Here is a 24,921-nt window from a genome sequence, read left to right as displayed (position 1 = left end):
GTTGAACATAATCACTGCAGTTCACGTCATTATTATTAGTCCAATCCGATACAGAACTCTACCCAGGGCTAGCTAGCGTTTTGATCATGAAGCCGAGAGTGATAGGTATTTTTGGAGATGCAAAATGTAGTGCAGGACAATGCAGTGCGGCACAATGGCCGCAAGTTTCTGCCCAAGCGTTATTTCATAGTAAAGCGTTGGGGCGCCGAGGACAGGAAGGCAACGAAGTGTTGATGGGAAACTTCTCCATTCCTGGGGCTTCGGTTTTACTGTTGTGCGGAATTTTACTTGTGTGTAGTAGATGTCAGACGTACCCTCCGTCAGCCAGCTGCACACCCACATGTACCTGTTCATTTACCATGGCATTTTGTAGAAGTCATGCGCCGGCATGGAAGCTGAATTGGCAGTGCCTGTCAGGCAGAGTGTTTCGCTGCATCTTCAGCTCGGGTCAAGCATCATTATTTCTACCAACTTGCTCCAGGCGGATAGCCGTTCCCTCGTGGTCCTTATAAAAGAGACCTGAGTTGACTCCTAGACCCTCAGTAACTTTTCAGTTTCATGAAGTCGAGCAAGAGAAACCTTCTTGGAAGAGAATTTCAACTTGTGTACTTGTTCAGGTGATAAGAGGGTGCCAACCCATAAAGCAATTTTCGGCAAGCCAAACTGGTCTGACAGGAGCTCTACTTTCTGAGACTCACATAAACGTACGTGATTGGTGCAATGGCGCTTCTGTTCCAATGTTCTTGTTCCGTAAGGGGTAGCGTCGACGCATTTCTGCTAATTCTGGTCGCACTCGTCAGTTCTGGACATGCTCAAAGTAAGCCTATTTCCATAGTAATCATAAGCTATAATACTATGTGAAGCCGAAGCGAATATCATCAGCCCATGATCCCGAGGCTGAAGGCAACATATGTATGTGATATTCATATTCGTTCCTTGGCGCGAACACCGCCCTGGTCGTCAAGCCCACCTTATATTAGTCAAACCGTAGTTTGAGATGGATAGTGTGGGGTACAGGTGGGCAGGTACAGCACGCTGGATGGATGCTTGACAAGTTTACGTATCCTCCAAGGGCTAGAGGTTTATGCGACATATTAGAGAGGTTAAGATGCACGTTATTTCTGACGTGACGCGAAAGTTCAGCTCGCGTTATTTGCTCGCACGTCGAAAAATCAACGCGAGTGACCTGCTGCTCACGTCGAAATTCCCAAATTTGACGTGAAATTGCGCATCACGTCGGAAATAACGTGCATCTTAACCTCTCTATTAACACACCACTAACTATACCTGCTTGTCCATGAATTTTGCCACGCCCTAAAAGATATAAAAAATCACGGTTCGCGTGAGACTCGGCCAAAGGCCCAGTTTTCCGCATCCCCAGGAATGCCACCAGCCTCTTCGATCAAGGCGCAGGTGCAGCTCCTAAGCGGAGGGAGGTGAGCAGATCAGTCCCACCACAAAGTGGTAAAAGACCGAAAATCCGATTAACTACCCGTACATTGTACATCCATGTTTCCCTCGTGCCAGGCCACTAGTTCCCAAAAAACTGTGGGTCGCAACACGGCTGGCAAAAATACTTCTGCTGACAAGCAGGACATGAACCTGGTACCCTCTGGTCACGCCACGCCATAACTATGCAATAATTATTACTAAAACTTTCAAGTAGTGGTTTTCAAAATAATTACTATTATCCATTGACCCCGCTCGTTCCTCATTATTCATTATATTTGGCCTAGTCGAATAATAGCCAAGCTTGCTAGGCAGGCAGGCATAGTGAGATGGTCTAAGACCATGATTGAGAAACAGAGGGTACCAGGTTCAAGTCCTGCTTGGAAGCAGAAGGATTTTTTCCAGCTGTGCTGCGACCCACAGTTAATCGAGAACTCGTGGCCTGGCACGAGGAAAACATGGATGCAATGAATGGGATTATCGGCCTTTGAACACTTGCTGGTGAGCTGATCTACTCACCTCCCTCCGGTAAATCAGCCTCTATCTTGTATTTTTATCACGTATGACCTTCCAAGCTGGAAGGCTGTTGCTGATTGCCAGTTAGGTGTAGCACGTCAGTACTGATGGTCAGTGTGGTGCAATGTTATCACATGAGCTGATTGTAAATTAACTGGTGGTGTTAGTGGACATCAGTAGTAGTAGTAGTAGTAGTATTTATTATTTGACTAAGGGAGTCCCAACAGGCATGGCCTAGTTACTGAGAACCCTAGGTGAATCTTTGCAGGGTGAGCAAAAGTACCAGCAGATTGTGCCTGACGATCGCATAACTTGTACCTTTTTTGGTTCTCTTTTTTCTTCTAATAAATTAATCCTTGGCTCTCTACCCGATTCTAATACTAACTGTAAGTGACGATGAAAAATCATTGTTATATTCATACGGGTTTCAAAGTGAAGGAGGTATAGTCGTCTTGTACGTATCTAGATTTGTATGACAAAAAAATCGGATTGCCAATTTTCGACGTAAGATAGACTGTTAATCATTGATCCTTTTCCGCTGACGTTTTCGTTTCTAATGCCTCTACCCTTCCTGCAGATGTGCGGGTTATGCTCGACCAAGACGTCTTGATTGGTTTAGGCACGCTCAGCGCAACGTGTGTTGATATGGATGGCAACCCTAGTAATCAGCAAGTCACGTGGTCGTTCGCCGATGCTTCGGCGGTCCTACCTGAGGGAACGAACTTCAGCATCAGCGGCCAGAATTCCGAGACGATTGTCCTGCGCGTCACCGAGGAAATCATTCCTGGGAATGGCTACGGTAACCCACGTGCTAGTATCTATTTCAGGTGCGCCACGCAGGGATCCATAAGCGAAGACGCTTCTGTAGACCTGTGTAAGTCTCCTAGTAGGATCTCAAAGTGTGGCGCGATGACCTGCAGGTTTTCTCTACAGGTATTTCTAGAACGCGGGAGTTACGCAGAGGAAGTGAGGGGTTTTGGAAGTGACTCATTATACACGATGCTGTATCCTATACTATGAGTCATTACGTCATAGCATTATGTCATTATGTCATAGCATTATGTCATGGTTGAACAACTAGTACTGTAACCATCGGCCAACAGCAAGGGAGACTAGAAGCAGTGCAGGTACATGTACATGACTACCTATAGCAATAGCTACCCTGCGAAGATGGCAGCACACAATAGGCGTATTCATAGCACAGAGGTAAATATTGATAGTGTATGTATTTATACTAGTAGTTCACAAATGCTATAAACACTGTTTCTTTGCAATTTGAGGGAAGGAAAATGTGTGCTTCACATTTCGCATGGAATTAAACTTCTGGAGTATTGCTCACCATTATTATTAATGCCAAAGTAAAGTAATAAAACACAATACAATACAATTATTCAAAGCCATAACTGCGCTGTTAATGTATGAATTGTGTGGGAGGGGGGGGGGGAGACAGGAATTAGCCTGGTCAATCAAGTTGGTAACTGTCAATTTCTCGTGTCCTCTGTTTCAATTGCCTTTCACGAGCGCATTCTTAGATATCACTCACTTGTTTATACGCAGTATGGCATGCGCTCTATTTCTTTTCTGGCGGCAGGCAGGTGGAACTCTCTTCCAGCTGACTGTCGACAGGCCCACACTCTTGCTCTGTTCATTAACATGGTTAAACCTCAGCTAGGGTTCCCAGTAAAAAAGGCAGTAGCCTGTTGGGACTCCCCTAGTAAAATAATTAAAAAAACTATTACTACTCAACACCACAACACCGGGTGCAGTTTGTAGCAGACTTTGGTTCTCCAGAATCACAATTTTCATGTACTGTGTTTTGAAGTGTGATGCTGGAGCAGCAAAGTGTGCTACTTGCTTCACGTACATACATTTACACTGTACAATGAACCTGATAGTGCATCTGGTGTTTTCATGTTTAAGGATGTCTGCATCCTTCATACTGTTGAAGTACTATTCTAACTGTTCTTTTCTGTTGTTTTTCTCATCGCCGATTGTGCATTATTAGACAGGGATCTGTGTCGCCTGGAGTACCTCTACTGCTTTAGTCGTTTCAATTATGCAGTGGGGTCGGCGACATGCACAAGCCGATTATCCAATGTTTCGGTCTTCGGCACACCCGTCACATCGGCCCGGTACGACTGCACATGCCTGGCAGGCAGTGCTGGTGCTCCCTGCCGAAGCGTGCGCGACTGCGTCGCGAATGCGTCCGACGTACGAGATAGGCTTATTCAGTGTGGAAACCTCTTCCCGGAACGTAAGCAGCACCATCGATCTGTGCGTCAAATCAATTAATTACTTGTCAAATTTTATTGAACAGTCCATCCAGCTATCAAATCCAGGATGAACAGTGTAAGCAACTTTCATGTACGGAGCTGTGAATCAGGTTGTATTGCATAGCGCATGGGCGCACACATCCATAGAACTGATCCCAAGCTCGGAAAATCTTTGCCCGTCCATGAATCGGTCCACCCTGGTTTAAACATGTAAATGTACATATTTTCTTACAGTTCGTCCAGAAAAGAAGGTCATCAGTAATAAATCTTGGCTAAATAAAGAATGGACCAAATGCTAGGAGCGACGTCCTCCTTCTATTTCCACATGATTACATTGGCTCGATATCCAGTTCATATGTACATGTACATGTAATAGGTATAATGTACATGAGTTAACTCGGATGGAGGGCCAAGGATTAGAGTCAAGGATTAGAGTCAAGGATAAAATCAAAAAGAGAAGACCATAAGTTTACAAGTTTTTTTCCGTTTTGTCCAACACTGACGATTATAAGCAGGATGCTGTTGAGTCAAAATGTGCAACAATTAGCACAAAACTAGCTGGTGAGATATTCATCATCTTCTCGCTCCACATACACCGACATAACGACATGGACCCAGACAACAGAGACAGGAAACACAGAGTGAGGGTAGTAGGCCGTAGCCAGATGTGAACCAGAATGCAGAAGAAAACTAGGAGCAACAAGAGGGGGACAGACCCCAGGAGGAAGGAATTAGCATATTCTTCTAACATAATAAGTCAGGACAAGCACCACTTGGGACCGTCAGATTAATTTCTCTGGACCGAGCCAGCCGGGAAAAAACCCTCGCGCCGACGGACGCACGAATGAGGGACAAAAACGGGTGTATAACCCCAAGTGGCAACCTGGCAGCATAAAAACAGGCACAACATATCTACAGCCAAGAAAGAAATGGAAGAAGATGGGCAGACATGAATGGTGGGAGGGTGGGGGCACTGTTGAGACACAAAAAACTGACTGACGGAGTCAGGCAAAAAGAATAGCAACAAAAAGCGAAAACATCAGATTCCATATTCGCAAGACAAATAATTTTGTTGCGCGAGAAATCATTTCTCGCCTCACTCGCTCCGCTCGGCCGGCGAGAAATAAAACATCTTGTCATAGCTAACATTCCTAGTTCGCTGTGATGTTTAGCTTGTTTTCGTCCAGAGTGCGCTCACCATCCACTTTCTTAATTTACTTTATAACTTAGAACCGTCCAAGTTTGAAAGCTGTTGGTTTGCGCATTCCAGACGTGATGCTAAGCATCAGGTCGTTAAAATGTCTGTATCTCATCAGTCCGTTTTGCGCTAATTGTGGGATTTTGTTGCACATTTTGACTCGACAGTGACCTGCTTATAATCGGTAGTGTTGGACAAAATTTGTAAACATAATTATGGTCCTCTCTTTTTAATTATATGTAAAGTTTTAATTATTGTGTAAATGGGTGACCATTTCCAGGATTTTCCAAATTATTTTCACTAATCAGTATGGACTACTCTTCCAATAATGTTTTTGATGTGTATTTCCGCAAGTCGGTTGGTTGGTATATTTTATTTTACTTCGCCAGAATGAACAGGCATTCCTGCCTTCTTGCCTGGACAATTGGATTGTCCAAGCTCTCACAAAAAGACGAAGAAAGGAAAGAAATATTCGATGAGAGTGTGAAGCATGCAATCTTATAAGAGAAAATTCCATGAGAGTGTGATGGGAGTGGAGAGATAGATAGATGGAGGCAAGTATTTCGGCCTTTAGTATTTTTGACCAGGCTTAGCCTTGATAACGTTACAGACATCAGGATGTCCAATACCTACAGTGTTAATGTACTCCTAGCCGAATAAAGATTGGGTTTAGACTGTTCGTTCCTGGTTCGGCTTAAAACAGGACAAAAAAGGGTAGAGATTCATGACATTGCGAGAATTATCAACCAGTGCTCTTCTTTTTCCCCGTTTTCTTCTCATCTCAGTTCTCAGTGTGACGCCTTCCTCCGCGGTTGTATTCAGTGGCTCCAGCGTCACCTTCAACTGCACCAGCGTATTGCCCATCACATCAGCAGGGGTGAATTGGACTGTCCCTCCAGAATTGCCAAGGGACAGCTTGCGCATCTCAGGGGAAGGAGGCAACACGCTCACCATCGACCCTGTCACCGCCGACCTCAGTGGTGACTCACTCTTGCCATCCAACGTTATCGTATCGTGCTCTGCGAGCGTCGTTGGTACCAGTGCACTGGCCTCCGGCGGACTCATTGTTCGTAAGTAACAGTAACCATTCCAATATTTGTAGGAGAAGTAATTCAACGGTTTTTGCCCGCCAGCCTAATATACAAAGTCATGTTAGAGTATCCTGAATGGATAAGACGGTAACATTTAGACGTACATGTACAATGTACAGTAAAACCTGTCAAGGCGACCACTCGGATAAGGCGACCACTCGGATAAGGCGACCACTCGGATAAGGCGACCACCTGTCCCAGAAGACCACTGCAGCCAGGACCAAGGGATGCTATTTCCAGTCAAATGACCCTGGATATGGAGACCACCTGGTTACAGAGACAACATTTTGAAGATCCCTTGAGCGGTGGTCGTCTTAGACAGGTTTCACTGTACAATGTACTGCTCACTTCAGGTGATTCAATAACATCAATTTTTGTAATGCGTTACAGGCTGCAATATTCAATGACATGTAGACATATTCATAAATGACATATTATTATTATTATTATTATTATTGATAATAATAACAATAATAAACAAGAAGGTGACAAAACACATTTAGGCACAAGTGGCAACAACGTTGCCACACTACACAACAGAACATTATTTGAACAATTTTAAGGTAATAACACTATCTTTCTGGACACACAAATTCGGCTTATGAATGCGCTGACAAACAGCTTCCAAAACTTGTAACTGCAAAAGATAACCATGACGAGCACGGCACAAAACAGAAAAACAGGAATCAGAATAAGTACGACAACAGTCAGTACTAGAAACCAAATGATTGTATACTGAAGACTTGTTATTACGAGACGGACGCACACAATCTCGACTCACGCGCACACCCTCACACTCACTCTCACCCTCACTCAGCTCACCTTCTCCCTCACTGTCCGAATCAGAACCTGCTCCGTCATCCACCGCGGTTTGACTCTCCTCCTCACTTGCATCGTCCTGCGTCTCACCTTCACCACCCACGCCAACCCTGAATGCCGTTGCCTTCACGTCAGTCGTCGTCCTTTCCGATTGTTTCCTTTGTATTTTTACCGTGAATTCATAGGTCCGGTTGTAATCTGCTGTAGATCTCCGTGGTCTGTCATTTGCTGCTTTGTTTTGTGGATTAGTTGTTGTTGTTGTTGGATGTGAACGGTGATTCCTGAAGAGTGTTGTACGAAAACTTGTTCGAATCATCTTTTTTTTTTCCATTGCCCTTTTTCTTCTTACATGTATTTTTCCTTACCCTTTAGGTTGTTTCTTGCATCGTCTCCATCGCTTACATTGTTAATAAAGTAGTCCACATGTCGCTTCAGCTCGTCCTACTTATTGCCATATTAAAATTATTGTCTCCTCGTCGAATTTTTAAATACTTCAGGTCGAGATATAGCCAGACTCAGATAGATATTCTGAACCATGCGCTGAAGTCACGATTTCATTATCGTAGTGTTGCATTTAACGTAGTGTTCCTTAGACGTTGTCTGGACAATGGTGTTTGTCCAGGTGGTGTAGAGAACCGTGTCCGCAGGACCAAAGCTTACCACACGTTAAACATCGAACGCGTATTCATGAAAGACGAGATTGCCCGGTCCTGCGACACTTTGTCAAAGTCACGTTCGCGGTTTAGGTATTTGTATGATCGTGCACGCTGCTTTCTGTCCTCTCACGACTTCTTGAGATTCTCTATGCTCCTTTCGGAAAATGACCAGAAACAACGTATCCATCTAATCACAAAACATGACAAGACCTACAATTGGCTAAGACAGAAAAGATATGGACATGTCACCATCGATCCTGATACCACCATAATTAACATGACATCACTAGAGTTGACCACTCTTCAGAAAGAGCTCCTCTGTCGTGGAACCGATTTCGGGATTCCACCAAAATCAAACAAGAAGGAAGTAATCATGACCGAGTTTGAGCTCTTTTACCGCAAGTTATTACGCTTCAGACCGGTGTCCGAGTCACAACAGTCCATTTGCGCCGCAAAGATCCGGGCAGAGGCCGAGGAACACGCTGATGCATTACCGGATAGAAGAACGTTTTCATTGAAACGCGAACATCTCAAAGCCCTGCATGAGCTACGCAATAACAAAGACATTATTGTCACGCGCCCTGATAAGGGTCGTGCAACTGTTTTAATGAATAAAACTGACTACATCGAGAAGATGTCCGTTATCCTAAATGACACATCAAAGTTCCGTACACTTGGTCCGGTCAAGACCTGTGATCGAACTGAAAAAGTAGAAAAGGATCTTGTAACTTACCTTAAGAAGCTAAAGAATGAAGAACAAATATCAAAACATGAATTCGATCGCATCAAACCGACTGGTACCCTTCGTCCTAGACTCTATGGCCTTCCTAAAATTCATAAACCTACATGCCCTGTTAGACCAATAGTATCCATGACCGCCTCCCCTCAATACTCTATCTCGAAATGGCTGTGCATCTACCTACAGCCTGTTCAAGATTACTATTGCAAACGCACTGTGAAGGATAGCTTCGACTTTGTTGCGAGGCTTCGTGATAGTCCGGTCCCTCTCAATGCACACATGTGTTCCTTCGATGTTGTAAGTCTCTTTACGAATGTTCCTATTGATGAGACTGTTGACATCTGTATGGATGTATTGTACCGTAACGATGATGTTGATACTCCATGGGTATCGGAAGCGGCGTTTCGTCATTTGATGCTGTCAGTTACAACTGGTGTCGAATTTTCGTTCAACGATGTGATGTACAAGCAAGTAGATGGTGTGGCGATGGGATCTCCTCTTGGTCCCGTCCTCGCCAATATATTCGTTGGTTATTGTGAGTGCAAGATTGATGAGTCGCTTTGGCCCGCGTTCTACGTGCGTTTTGTTGACGATTCGTTCACGCATTTTGACAGTGTTGAGAGCAGTGAATTGTTTCTCGATGTGCTCAACAGCCTACATCCTTCCCTCCGCTTTACTTGTGAGCACGAGCAGTCTAGTAAGTTGTCATTTCTAGACGTGCTTGTAGAGAAGACTGGCTGTGAAATGTTGACTTCTGTGTATCGTAAGCCTACGTTCACCGGTCAGTACATTGCCTTCGATTCATATTGTTCGTCTCAATACAAGGTCAACTTAGTTCGTAACCTCGTGGACCGTGCGGAACGTATTTGTTCGCCCAGTAAGCTGCAGGCCGAGCTCGATTTCCTTCGATCTGTTTTCTTGAAGAATGGCTATCCGGAATTCTTGTTGCGTAAGTTTCTGTCCATGGAGCAGAAACCGAAATCGGTGCCGATTGGTCCACCTCGCTGTCCCGTCTATCTATGTTTGCCATGGAAGGGGCAGGAATCGATCAAAGTGTGTCACGCAGTCAAGTCTATCGTCCGTCGTACTTATTATGCAGTACATTTTGTGCCAGTCTTCACAACAATGCGTGCGTTCACGGTGCGGAAGGACGTCCTACCAACCCTCCACCTCAGTCATGTTATCTACAACTTCGAATGCCGACATTGTGCTAGTCGGTATGTTGGTAGGACTGTTCAGCACCCGAACGCACGTATCAAACAACACACTCCACTTCACATCCTTCCACCCAGTGCGCAATCTGAGAGGCCCAAACGCGGGAGGCCTAGGAAAAACCCATCACCTAGACGGCAGGATAGTTCCCTGCCGCTGTCTGCCGCTCCCCCTCTGACATCTGTGTTGGACGGGCTGGAGCTTGGCAGCTCTTTGGAGGTGCGTGCGGAACCGCCATTGGTGCAGCCCTCGGGTGTGCCTAAGTCTGTGTCTCTGGGTGCTTTGCATGGGGCTGTGCCTCGAGTGGTGACAGCACCTCTGCCTCCCCCTGACCCTCCTCCTTCGAGGTCTGTGTTGGTGGGGAGCACCCGCGGCGGTCGATTTGTCCCACCGGAACCAGAGCTGGATCCAACAGAAAGACCAACAACCATGGCTCCAACAACAACACCAGCTGCACATCCAACAACAACACCAGGTTCACATCCAACAACAACAACAACTAATCCACAAAACAAAGCAGCAAATGACAGACCACGGAGATCTACAGCAGATTACAACCGGACCTATGAATTCACGGTAAAAATACAAAGGAAACAATCGGAAAGGACGACGACTGACGTGAAGGCAACGGCATTCAGGGTTGGCGTGGGTGGTGAAGGTGAGACGCAGGACGATGCAAGTGAGGAGGAGAGTCAAACCGCGGTGGATGACGGAGCAGGTTCTGATTCGGACAGTGAGGGAGAAGGTGAGCTGAGTGAGGGTGAGAGTGAGTGTGAGGGTGTGCGCGTGAGTCGAGATTGTGTGCGTCCGTCTCGTAATAACAAGTCTTCAGTATACAATCATTTGGTTTCTAGTACTGACTGTTGTCGTACTTATTCTGATTCCTGTTTTTCTGTTTTGTGCCGTGCTCGTCATGGTTATCTTTTGCAGTTACAAGTTTTGGAAGCTGTTTGTCAGCGCATTCATAAGCCGAATTTGTGTGTCCAGAAAGATAGTGTTATTACCTTAAAATTGTTCAAATAATGTTCTGTTGTGTAGTGTGGCAACGTTGTTGCCACTTGTGCCTAAATGTGTTTTGTCACCTTCTTGTTTATTATTGTTATTATTATCATTCGTTCTCACTTTTTTGTTTTTTGTTGCTGATACACACTGCACAACATGGACAGGATGGAGAAAGAATAATTCAAGTGGCGGAGCCCCCATTCCCATCTATAATCAAATAGACTATATCTTGTGTTCCACTCGTCAGCGCCAGCTCTTCACAGATGCCAGATCTTACGCTGGAACCCTGCTGGACTCGGACCACCGATTGCTTGTGGCACGAATGAAGCTGGACCGGTTGCGTGGTGTGTGGGGCCCAATAGAGCACGCTAAGAAACAGCGAGTAGGCATGAAAATTGCTGTGGATAGGCTGTCCGATCCACGCATACGGAAGGAATATCAGTCCGCTCTGGAAAATGATATTACCCAACACTGCAGCTGCAAGCCAGAAACAAAGCTAGCCCCTCAGGAGCTATGGGATCAGGTACATACGACTGTGATGGAAGTGGCCAGCGCTACCCTGGGAGCATCAACAAGACCGCCAAAAGGAAAATGGATACCTGACCCACAGCTGACGGCTATGGTTCAAGAAAAGCGGAAAATCCGGCTTCAACTGATGAATACCCCTGATGCAGCAGTAGCAGCACGTCTGAAACTCCACAAAAACCAGCTATCTCATCAAGTTCGCAGGCAAGCCAGAGACAATGCAAGCAGATTATTGGACGGTAAGGTGGCGGAAATTGAGAACCAGAAAGATGACGCGCGCATGTTCAAAGCTGTGCACCTGCTCCAACGAAAGAAACAACAACCCATCACGATAAATGATGCCAAAGGACGACGGCTTTTGAACCCTCAAGACATAGTTGGCGGAATCACGAGTCATTTCCAAGAAATGTTCACTCAGCCTAACACTACCATCCAAACAAAAAATACAGAAAAATTTGCAAAAGAAATCACACAGCAGGAAATCACATCAGCAGCAAGGCGCCTTAACAACGGCCGTGCGACCGGGCCAGACAACATGGCAGGCGAACTTATCAAGTACGGGCCTGCCCCTCTTCACCATGCTCTAGCTCGGATATACAATGCCGCTATTTCCAACAATGAGCCACTCTGTATTGGCGACGGGACTCTTATCCCGCTACAAAAACCTGACAAGGCCAGGGGGCCCCCATCAAACCTGCGACCAATAGTACTGTTGACGGTGTTGCGCAAGGTGTTGTCACTTGTGGCATTGTCCCGCGTAAGCAGAAAAATACATAAATACTTATCTCCCACCCAGAGCGGTTTCAGGCCTAACAGAAGCACCTCGGACGTAATATGGTCTTACCGTTGGGCTATAGCCCGATGCCAACGCCTACAACAGAAGTATGACATTATCGGTATCGACATGTCGAAAGCATTCGATACCATCTCGCGTCCGAAACTGATCAGTGTTCTTGCGTCATTCCTTGACAACGACGACGTTACACTGATTTCATATCTTCTGCAGCACACCACCTTGCAGGTTCGATTGCCGGGAACGGATGGCATTAAGTTCAAAACCGACAGAGGCACCCCACAGGGGGACTCATTATCTCCTGTGCTATTCATCGTGTATCTAGAAGCGGCCCTGCGGGACGTGCGAAATATCTTACCGATCCGGCCACAACTCGACATCGACCTGCACCTCCCAACTGACACATCATATGCTGATGATGTTGACTTTCTGTCATCTAGGGGAGCTGACCTCCAATCATGCCTCCCTGTTATTGGGGACACCTTAAAGCAATGGGATTTGACAGTTAACTCCGCCAAGACAGAATTCACCCATATCGAGAGGTTCAGCGACTGCATTGCAGAAGAATGGAGGCTGACCCGGAAGCTGGGATCGCTACTGGGTGACAGGGAAGATGTATCTCGGCGTATGCAGCTGGCCACAGGTGCGTTTCAACGGCTTTGGGCACTGTGGGTGAGAGGCTCGCAGGTGAGAGAGAACAGACGTGTCAAGCTATACAATGCATTTATCACACCAATACTTCTGTACAATTGCTCAACATGGGGAGTCCCAAGCAATGTCATCAAGCGATTGGAAGCATTCCACAGACGTCAATTGAGAACAGTCGTCGGGATCAAGTACCCTCAAGTCATCAAAAATAGCGAGCTGTATAAACGCACCAACTCCCAGCCCCTTGGGGAAACCATTGTGAGAGCGAGGTGGCGGCTCTTTGGCCATGTCCTGAGACTAAACGACGATGTACCAGCACGCGTTATGATGGCAGCATACTTCGAAAACCCAAGTTCCGCTGCCACCTGGCGGGGCCGGCCACGTACCACTCTGCCACTGAGTCTGCACCAGGACCTGCAGCGTATCGGGGGGTCGCTCAAGAAACGCGAGGAACTTGAGAACCTCCATGCCATCTCCCAGTCACGACAAGACTGGAAAGACCTATGCAGCAATGTGATAAAAGCATACATCAAAGCCTAATAATACTGCTTCCACCTGTGGCAGCTGCATGGCCGTACGGTGTACCATAACATAACTCATTGACTAACATATTTTGTGAAAATATTATCCTGTAAAAGAATAGGAATGTAAACAATATACCTGTGAAAACACAACCTTGAATGCTACTAACACAACCTGTGACTACAATAATCATGAGATCAACCCCAAAACATTTCTTGCAGTTTACTTTCGTAGAGTTTGCAACTTTGTGTTCCTCAACACAACTTGCAGCTTTCTTCAAACATATCCTCAACCTTGGTTCTGTCCTAGATCGTGTATACATACATTCATTGTTTCGTCTCATCATTATGGAGCAGCTTATGCGAAGGCTAGCCAAGCTTGCTTGGCGATGCCAACGCGGAAAAGCCTATAATAATAATAATAATAATAATACACACTTGTCACGATTATTATTATTATTATTTATTGCAACATCTCAAGACTCGGCGGAAACACCGGCCAATGTTACGAGAGTGGGTGATTGCCAACCACGGCGATAAAATTAATACCCATGAGCTACATTGTATATGACAATTTTATCATTATCATATTATCATCGTTCTAGCTCAATTTCTTTCGCCTGTCATAGTCCTGTTTATCATGTTCAGCATAAGCGAAGTTGTGGATCATGCTTGCATGGTCGACTCCAACGCGTACATGCAAGTAATAATAATAATAATGATAATGCGTTACATGTGTTTCACGAGTTTCCATTCAAGCTTTCTAATCACGCGAAATACAGGCCCGGACAGAGTAAACACGGACAACAAATAAAGTACAATGGAGATGCAATAGACCGGTGTAGGGGAGAATATTTGGATCAGATAAAAGTCGCACAAAACGTACTTTGAATAATTTAGACGAACAGATATCAGCCAGGCATACAGTTCCCGCAATCAACTAACAGCTTTAATACTGGTATTCTGTTCGTCCGCGGTCTTTCTGCTCTCATTCCACTAACAACTCCCTCAGAAGTGATAAGCCATTTTGTAACCCAATGCAGGCTGTCATACATGATGTACTACTGGTGCACCTAGAAATTACGGCTGTGACGTCACACGGCATTGCTGTACCATGGTAACGGCAAGTGCGTTGTTTGCTTGCTGTCCTTTCAGGTGACCTTTGCACATGGGAGCCCGACGCGTGCCAGCAGTATTCTCTGTTTCCGCCGGGTAGTGCGCAGTGCGTGTCCTCACCCTTCACTGCTCCTCACTGCGATTGTTTGCCTGGCACTGTCGGTCAGGACTGCAGAGGGCTGGAAAACTGTGCGAGTATGACAACTTCAGCTGAGCCTGATAGTATATTTTTGGACTGTGCACGTGACATTGGCTGCACACTCAATGAGGCAGGTGAGTTGTGAATAGAAAAGAGGAGCTGTGTGCTTACTTGAACCCATATTTTGTCTATCATTCCAGCTGTGTGCGTGCGTGTCTGTGTGCGCGTTTGTGTGTCTGTGTGTGTGTGTGTGTGTGTGTGCGTGCACGTGCGCGTACTTGTCTATGTGTTTGCTTGAGACTGTGAATATGATTGCACATGCTGTTGTTGCGGCCAGTTGATGTACATGTACGTCTGTGTTTGTGTGTCTGTGTGTCGGTGTGTGTGTGTCTGTCTGTGTGTGTGTGTATGTGTGTGTGTGTGTGTGTCTGTCTGTGTGTGTGTGTGTCTCTGTGTGTGTGTGTGTGTTTATCTACATGTACATGTATCCGTCTCTCTATTCACCTTCTCCTATCATTCAATTCGCCCTTTTTGCAAGAATGAGCACTTGGGAATTTTGCGTCCAATCTTATAGAGGAGGGGGAGGAGGAATCTTCCAGCTGTGTTCCTTTACCATGTCTATATTCTGATGTTTTGCGAGTCCTCTTTCATTTCAAAGGTTCATTATTAAAATAATGCTGTTGTTTCTTGCTTGTCTTTGCGGTGCAGGTCAGTTCGATTGCAATTCTGGAAACACCATCCTGCCAAGCCTCAGCATGTTAGCAGCCTTGGCGCTAAGCACTTTGTTCATATAGTACCAGCACACGCCAGTCGCTTATCCTCTGTACCACCGTCGCCGCGAAGGGGACAATTCTTGCAGCACACTTAACTATACATGTACATGTACTGCATATGTACATGTGTATTTTAATTGCAAAACTTACAAGTAGATACATGCATTCAAAATACTTGAGCTATTATCGGTTCAGGCGTTCGTACAGTAGAGCCGTCGCTGATTTGTCTTTCATTGGAATAAGTTTGTTTTGACAATCGATTGGTTTTGACACTCGTGTGTACATGTGTAGCGTCTCTGACGTTCTCGCATCATGACATCATCATTTGTTTGCATGTACACGTCATATTTTCCTCATCATCACAAACACTGATTCACCATACTCTCGCACACATTGTAATACCTACTACACGTACTTCTCTACCATAATAATTACGTAATGTTTGGCTAGCATAGTTCCAATACACATTACGACATCTTTTGATGTTACGCACTCCTCGCCTACAACGCTATTGTAGAAAAGTAGTCTTTACTCATCTCTTGTAAGTTCTGTTTGCATCCAAACACTTCTTCCAAACAGCACACGTCAGATATCTAACAAAACAACAAACTTCATTGCACAGTCTTCTATCACAATCTCTTTCCTATATAAACCTCCTTTCTCTTCACTTTCTTCATGACATTTAGTGTTCGCCAGTCTTGTAAAGATCTTGGAAACTAACACTCGTTGCACTGTATCTAGACTACTAAATTGGTGACCCCCGACGTGAGTAAAGTGCAATATGTCCAGCGACGATAGTTCTTCCGCTTCCGCCTCTGGAGCTTCAGCTGCCGCTAGCTCCTCCGCCCCGGCCCAAAACCAACCACTCGCCCGCAACGACCAACACGACGCACCGGACCGTCCGGTGTCTGCCATCACCTTCCGACTGCCGCAGTACTGGCCCGGCGATCCGCAGCTTTGGTTTGCACAGGCAGAAGCGCATTTTGCCAACCATCGCATCACCAACCCGCGGGCCAAGTATAATGTCGTCGTGAGTTCGCTGGCTCCTGAATACGCCGCTGAGATTCGGGACTTGCTCCTAGCGCCGCCAGCCGAGGAGCCGTACCAAGTCCTGAAAGAGGCGCTCACCGCACGCACACAAAAGTCCGATCAGGCACGGTTGCGTGAGCTACTCTCAACAGCCGACATCGGGGACAGCCGACCAAGTCGCGTCCTCCGACGCATGCAACAGCTTTTAGGCAGTAAGTCGCTAGACCCAACTATCCTGCGCGAGCTATTTGTACAGCGTTTGCCCGTGACGGTCCGCCTGATTCTGGCTGCAACACCTGCAAGCCTCAGCCTGGACGAACTTGCAGCGCTTGCTGACAAGGTGGTTGAAAGCACGTGCTCAACCCCACTCACCGGTACAAGTGTTCACGCTCTGAGTGAAGCCCCTAGCCCTGCTCGGTCTAGTACGTATACGGCCTTATCATGTAGATCTACAGCGTCCACAGATGCGGAACAGGCCTGCACCGCTGACAGGGCTGAGATGGCCCAGCTCCGAGCTGAACTCGCCAAGCTGACGTCCGCTGTGAATGTGATGACCCGTGACACCGGTGCCCCTTCCCAGCGTGGCCGCCAACGAGAGCGTAGTCCCGGGCCACCGTCACGCCACCCAAGTGCCTCCAGGTCTCCCGGCCGTGACAATCACGACGACCTTTGCTGGTATCACCGTGCGTTCGGTGCGAAGGCGAACAAATGCCGAGACCCCTGCCGATTCCTGTCGGGAAACGGGAAGGCCAGCCACTAGTCGCGACCGCTAGTGTGGTTGGCCCCTCGAATACCGCTACCGGTCGCCTACTATTCGTCAAGGATCGCTCCCAGTCCGTCGAGTTCCTTGTCGACACCGGCGCCGCCGTCAGTGTTCTTCCTCCGTCATTCGTAACTCTGTCTCGTCGTGTTCATCGCAATAGCCCTCGCCTCCGTGCAGCGAATCAGAGCAGCATCGCCACGTACGGTCAGCAGCTGCTAGATTTAGACTTAGGTCTCCGACGCACTTTCAAATGGGTCTTCGTCGTTGCTGACGTCAGCTATCCGATCCTGGGTGCGGATTTCCTTGGCCACTTCCAACTCACTGTCGACCTGGCCGCCAGATGTCTCCGGGACTCCACTACTCAACTTGCCGTTGTCGGATCCGCCTCGGATGTCAGCACCTCCGCTACCAACCTGCTGGACACTGATAGCCCTAGTGAGTATTCTGCCCTGCTGAGTGAGTTTCCTGACCTTGTCCGACCGACCACTGGTGACTCGCCTGTCAAGCACAATGTGACACACCGCATAGTCACAGATGGCCACCCCGTCCACGCTAAGCCTCGCCGTCTGGCACCCGACCGCCTTGCTGTCGCTAAGTGTGAGTTCCAACACATGTTAGATTTAGGCATTATTCGTCCCTCCTCTAGTGCATGGTCATCCCCTCTGCATATGGTGCCAAAGAAATCCGGTGACTGGCGACCCTGTGGTGATTACCGAGCCTTGAATGACTGCACGATCCCCGACCGCTATCCCATCCCGCATATTCAAGACTTTACGTCCCACCTGCATGACAAGATCATATTCTCTAAGATTGACCTCGTCCGTGCATACCACCACATTCCTGTGCACCCTGACGACATCCCGAAAACTGCCATCACCACCCCCTTTGGACTGTTTGAGTTTGTCCGCATGCCCTTTGGCCTTCGCAACGCAGCCCAGACATTCCAACGCTTCATTGACCAGGTAGTTTCAGACCTTCCCTTCTGCTTTGCATATCTGGATGACTTGCTCATTGCTAGCGCCTCACCCGCTGAACATATGGCCCACCTTCGCTGCATATTCTCCCGCCTTGCTTCACATGGCATCTTGATCAACGTCCGGAAGTCGCAGTTCGGCCAGGATGAGCTTGACTTCCTGGGACATCACGTGACTGCCTCAGGTATCCGACCTCTCGACGCTCGCATGACCGCCATTCGTGAATTCCCACAGCCAGCTAGTGTTCGTAAGCTCCGTGAGTTCATCGGCTTCGTCACGTTCTATCACCGATTTCAGCCACATCTTGCTGCTAAGCTCGCACCTCTGCACGCTATGCTTGAGAAACGCCACCGCACCAAAGGCGCGCTCGTCTGGTCCGACTCGGCCATCGCTGCTTTCAATGATGTCAAAGCTGCGTTCACTGAGGCCATCACACTTCACCATCCTCGCCCGGATGCCGCCTACAGCTTGATGGTCGACGCTTCAGACATTGCTGTTGGTGCCGTCCTCCAACAAGAGCTAGATGGTGAGTGTTATCCTGTTGCCTTCTTTTCACGCAAGTTAAAGCCTGCTGAGACACGCTACAGCACCTTCTGTCGAGAGCTCCTCGCTATTTACCTAGCCATTAAGCATTTCCGACACTTCCTGGAAGGGCGTGTCTTCCATGTGTGCACCGATCACAAGCCTCTGACACATGCCATCCACAGCCGTTCACAGACCCACAGCCCGCGTCAACAGCGCCATTTGTCGTACATTGCTGAGTTCACGACAGATATTCGTCATGTCAAGGGTTCTCAGAATGCTGCCGCTGATGCACTGTCACGATGCCACCTACCTGATGAACCCGTTTCTGCCATCACTGCCATTGACACAGCTTCCTTTGCCGCCGCTCAACAAGATGATCCAGACTTGCCCAGTCCTGGTAAGGATCCATCCACTTCGCTATGCTGGCAATCTATAGCTCTGCCCATGACTGATCACTCGCTCATCTGTGACACCTCTACTGCGTCTGCCCGCCCGTATGTACCTGCCAAGCTGCGCCGTGCTGTTTTCAATTCGCTTCACGGCCTCTCCCACCCTGGTACCCGCGCTACCAGGCACCTGATTACAGCTCGCTACGTCTGGCCCGCGATGAACAAGGATATTAGTGAGTGGTGTCGTTCCTGCCACGCTTGTCAGCAGTCTAAAGTTCAGCGCCACACCACATCTCCCGTGAGTGCATTCAAGCAACCTGATGCCCGTTTCTCCCATGTCCATGTCGACATCGTAGGCCCGCTTCCATCTTCTAGTGAGTCTCGCTACCTCTTGACAATGGTAGATCGCTTTACTCGCTGGCCCGAAGCAGTACCTATTCCCGACATTACAGCCGAAACCGTCGCTCGCCAGTTTGTTGCCACCTGGGTCGCCCGATTTGGTGTTCCCACTGTGCTCACAACCGACCGAGGTGCCCAATTTGAGTCATCCCTGTGGTCATCGCTCATGTCACTACTTGGCACATCTCGCATTCGTACAACGGCTTACCACCCTGCTGCCAACGGCATGGTAGAGCGCTTTCACAGACAACTGAAAGCTGCACTCCGAGCTTCCGACAATCCACAGCGCTGGACGGAACATCTGCCACTAGTCCTGCTCGGCATTCGCTCCTCCCTGAAGGCTGACCTCAACTGCTCAGTTGCAGAAATGGTCTACGGTTGCCACCTCCGCCTGCCAAGTGATTTCCTCACTGACGAGCCTGAGCCATTTCCGGATCCGACGTCCTATGTCAGCCGCCTCAAACAAGCCATGTCCGAGCTCCGCCCTACACAACCCCGCAAGCCACCCACCCAGCATCCGTTCATTCCAGCTGACCTCTCGACATGCTCTCATGTCTTCATTCGCACAGATGCAACACGAACGCCCCTCCAACGTCCTTACACTGGTCCACACCGAGTCCTGGAACGTCATGATAAGTACTTCCGCCTCGACCTCAACGGCCGCTCCGACACAGTATCCATCGACCGACTCAAACCCGCATTCCATGACAACCAGTCTGTCGACCATTGCCATCCGACCAAGCCGACGCCATCGCTCGCATTCGACGTGCCTCCGCCACGCCAAACACGAGCTGGTCGTCAAGTCAGATTTCCCGCCTATTTCTGACACTCTCTCGCTTATCCCATTTGCTTGCTCTCACTTTATCGCGCTAGTTATCGCTCATTACTCATTCACTAGGAGGGGAGCTCTGTAGCGTCTCTGACGTTCTCGCATCATGACATCATCATTTGTTTGCATGTACACGTCATATTTTCCTCATCATCACAAACACTGATTCACCATACTCTCGCACACATTGTAATACCTACTACACGTACTTCTCTACCATAATAATTACGTAATGTTTGGCTAGCATAGTTCCAATACACATTACGACATCTTTTGATGTTACGCACTCCTCGCCTACAACGCTATTGTAGAAAAGTAGTCTTTACTCATCTCTTGTAAGTTCTGTTTGCATCCAAACACTTCTTCCAAACAGCACACGTCAGATATCTAACAAAACAACAAACTTCATTGCACAGTCTTCTATCACAATCTCTTTCCTATATAAACCTCCTTTCTCTTCACTTTCTTCATGACATTTAGTGTTCGCCAGTCTTGTAAAGATCTTGGAAACTAACACTCGTTGCACTGTATCTAGACTACTAAACATGTACATGTGCAACATTGTTTTGATTTTCGTTTTTGTTCTTCCTTGGTCCAGTCTCTTACTTGCATACATGTATGTACATTTCGTTCTAGCTCAGCACTGAGTGAGTAGATCTACCTGTACGTGGTCGCCCCGGTATCAGCTGGGCTTCACGTGTACAGTCGCTCTGGAGGTATACACATGTACATGTACATGTACAGTACATGCTCTGCATCCATATCTGTCCCATTACATTATGTATGTTGCCTGATGACCGAATCCACATTTTAGTAGTGCACTCTTCATATATAAATTTCAGCAGCACCGATGATAACATTATTATTCTTTCCACTGGCTTGTGCCTATAATCATGAAGTTGGTTGCTCCAACGAGGAGGACACGCTTCTTGCCGAACTTGACACTTGACTGACTCACGACTGCCATCCGGAGCACACGAGCAGCACGTCGCACCTTCCGCTCGGCATACCTGAAATAAAGCACCACTCCCTGCTCAATACACAGTGTTTCGGGGAATTCACCCCTCATCAGTTGAGCTTGAGTAAGCTGAGGAAGATTGTGCCTGAAAAGCACCACTTATATACTGCTCTCCAGGCCAAACCATCACCAGGGATACCGACTTACAGAGACGCTTTGTTTCCAGCGCGACAAACACCTCGTGAAGCCCCAGGTAGCAGCGTGAGTCATAGTCGCTCATGGAGTTGTGCTAAACAGACATTGAGAGCCAGTATAGCTATTCACAACGCTGTCACCTCCAACAACTAGTCGCACGTCCGCGAGAGAGACAACAATACGAACTTAGAAGTTGCGACTTCGGCGGTATTAGTCATGAAGTTGGTTGTTCCAACGAGGAGCCTATACGCTGCATATATCTCTACACAAATATTACACAGCAATGAATCAAACAAGTCTCATTCCGCTGTTACTCCGAGTTTCGTGTCAGAACACTTCATCAGACAGCATTATGACCAAGACTAACAATCACTAGAATATCTATACACGGAGAAGGGGAGAAGGGGGCAAAGGTGATGGAGGTACATTTCAATAGCGCGAGGAAAAGGGATGACAAAATCAGCGTGATTATATTGAGGAAAAAGAAGTTGAGAGTATGGAGCATAGCCAGGGAAGAGAAACAGCGCGATTTTCTGGCAACACATCAGTACAGATTTGTGCTGCATTGTTACACATCAAATTGTGACCTAGGGTGGTAAAAACTGATGGGTATTGTGTTGTGGGAATCACTCACGCCAGGCAAGCGGGTGACTACCACACCCGCCAAGGCGAATGTGGCGGCCACATTCTTGCGATTGGTGCAGAAGCCCTTCCCTGCGAATTCAAAGCTGCAAAAAATATTCAACAAATATAACGTCAAGGTTAGCTACAGTTGTATGCCCAACGTAGCCGCAGTGATAAACGGGCACAACAAGATGCTACTTGAGCCGAAACGCATCAAAAAGCCATGCAACTGCCGAGCTCAACCGGAGTGCCCACTGGACGGCCTATGCCATTCGCAAGAGGTCGTTTATGAAGCGCACGTGGGGAAAGAAAACGAACAGAAGGTGTACATTGGATCAACTGAGCCACCATTTAAGAAACGACACTATAACCACAAATCGGATATGAACATCGAGTCAAGGAGGAACAACACGGAGCTGTCCAAGCATGTATGGCGGCTAAGAGAGACGAACGCACCGGTCACCATCAAGTAGAGGATTGCTGAGCAAGCTAAAGGGTACAGCAACGTACGCAAACGGTGCAACTTATGCGTGACGGAGAAATTCCGCATCATCACCGCCGACAGGAGCACCCGCCTGAATAAGAGGAGCGAGTTAATCTCCAAATGTCGTCATGCCAACAAGTTTGAACTCAGCAGGGTAACGTGATGAACGACAAAATACATGAGCCACGCCAGGCTGGGGGTGGCTGGTTTGCCCGTCGGGGCCGGGGAGGTGGCGGTCGGGGCTGGGTTCCGCGGAGCAAGGGAATGGTGAGCACTCCCCAGGGCTCATGGCTCACGCGCTTTGGCGGATCTTGGCTTCTGTCGCCGGTTTTCCGATGCCTGGGCGGGTGTGGTAGTCACCCCCTTGCCTGGCGTGAGTGATTCCCACAACACAATCCCAATCACCTTTTTACCACCCTAGGTCACAATTTGATGTATTATCAAAATCTCATCTTCATCAAAACAGAAATGCGCAGCCGCTTTTATGCAGCAGACGCCGAACGCTTACATACGGAGATACACTAAATATACATCAGGCAAAGCTCCGTATTAGTTCCGTAGTGCTTCCGTATTGGTCGGGCAGGGATACTACAAATGCAGCACAAATCTGTACTGATGTGTTGCCAGAAAATTGCGCTGTTTCTCTACCCTGGCTATGCTCTATACATATTACATACATGTACCACTACCCCACAATTCGATCTCGGTAAACTGATTTCTGCACTTCAGCTAGTTCCTTATATAGAGTTTGCATAACTATTGCACCGTTCATCGGTGTTTTTCACTGAGAATTTTTCTTCCTTTCTGTTAAAATCTGGATTTACGTTCCAGCATGTGTATTTACGACGTCGTATTGGTTGCGGTTTCACGGACCCTTTCTTTTGCCGTAACAGAAGATGTTACCTGTACACATGTAATGTATATGTCCATGTGTATTTGCGGTAACGTATTTCACATGATGGTCCGGTGTGTGGCTAATGTCTCTACTTTCTTGGTGTTCGGCATTTGAAAGCCATGACCCTGAACCAACTATCCTGTGGTTGTGTAACTTTGCAATTCTCAACACGGATACTAAACCAGCAATACAATCATGCAAAATAGGAGAAACCATATGAGAAAACATATGAGGCAACTACCCATCCTTACCTGGATGTCGTCAGGCTAAGCCCCTTTCTGCATTTGTCACAAGCACCAAGTCATTCCTAGGGTTCCCAGTAAAAAGGCAGCGCCTGTTGGGAGTTCCCTAGTAAAATAATATATTATACTACTACTACATCCTCATTAACAGGTTACAGCCGTTGATAGTTGCATTATAACTGTTGCAATGCTATAACTCGTTCTCATAATGTTTTTGTTCTATTTCACATTGCATACTATTTTCATTGGTCTTTCAGAGCCGCAATGCCATCATGCCAACAACAGTGTTGCACGGTTGATATGCAGGTAACTTCAATCACGGCCTTAGACCAAGATTCCCCAGATTAAGGCTAAGGCCTGTGGAGAATCCATAAACACTTCAATACAAGTGGCATTGAAACTGAGACCGTTGGTCGGTGGAGCCCCTGGCACCTCACCATCACTGCTGCCCAGTGCAGCCCCTACTCAGTATCTGTTTGTTTTTGTCCACATGATTATTTATTTTACAAGTTGGATTCTGTGAATACTAGTAAAAGACATAAATTCAAAATGAAGACCAACACACTATGCTGCCTTGTTCAAGTCCTGCCTGGGATCTGTTCCTCCTACCATGCTGGAGTCAACTACGAACCAGTAGTAGAGAGGTTAAGTTACACGTTTTTTTGCCCTTTTTCAAAACGCGGTGCAAATCTCACGTTACGTGTAATTTTTAGAGGTTAAGTTACACGTGCGACGTGACGTGAAATTTTGCCTGGCAGGATTCGGGTTTAGTTCGCACAAATATCAAATCTTCCAACAAACTCGATAAAACTCGATAAAATTCCGGAAACTCACACACATTCGGTCGGAATAACCAAGCGAAACTTCCAAAAACTCACGTCATGAACTTACGTGCGGGACAGTCAACTCACGTAAAACACGTCAAATTTTACGTGAGTTTTTTCACTTTTTGACGTAAAAGTTCACGGACGTAAGACTTTTACGTGAAACTTAACCTCTCTATTCAGGCACATCTGCCTTGAGTTTCTTTCGATTAGACTTTTCAAATATTTATTTTTATTTCATCGTCGAGTTTCATCCCTTGTACCTTTGGTGTTCTTCCTTCTTTCCATGGTGCATTGTTTGAATAAACCAGACTCCAGTAG

At 47.2% G+C, this 24,921-nt stretch overlaps 1 protein-coding gene across 1 annotated transcript; it reads left to right on the top strand.

Moving 5' to 3' along the window:
* Positions 1 to 395: 395 nt before the first annotated feature.
* Positions 396 to 17,072, top strand: LOC135829870 (uncharacterized). Its single transcript, XM_065342254.1, has 6 exons — positions 396 to 817; positions 2,543 to 2,839; positions 3,971 to 4,219; positions 6,222 to 6,506; positions 14,598 to 14,831; positions 15,406 to 17,072. Exons 1-6 carry the CDS (start codon positions 721 to 723, stop codon positions 15,489 to 15,491), a joined length of 1,248 nt encoding a protein of 415 aa, XP_065198326.1. The 5' UTR covers positions 396 to 720; the 3' UTR covers positions 15,492 to 17,072.
* Positions 17,073 to 24,921: the final 7,849 nt, after the last annotated feature.

The sequence above is a fragment of the Sycon ciliatum genome, chromosome 13 (genome assembly GCF_964019385.1).
Source record: "Sycon ciliatum chromosome 13, ocSycCili1.1, whole genome shotgun sequence".
NCBI lineage: Eukaryota > Metazoa > Porifera > Calcarea > Leucosolenida > Sycettidae > Sycon > Sycon ciliatum.
This window is presented reverse-complemented; position numbering and strand designations above follow the sequence as displayed.

Coding starts and splice junctions, on each gene's coding strand:
- LOC135829870 (XM_065342254.1), top strand. CDS start 721: ATGGCGCTTCTGTTCCAATGTTCTTGTTCCGTAAGGGGTAGCGTCGAC. Junction 4,220..6,221: donor TGGAAACCTCTTCCCGGAAC/GTAAGCAGCACC, acceptor TTCTCATCTCAG/TTCTCAGTGTGACGCCTTCC. Junction 6,507..14,597: donor CTCCGGCGGACTCATTGTTC/GTAAGTAACAGT, acceptor CTGTCCTTTCAG/GTGACCTTTGCACATGGGAG.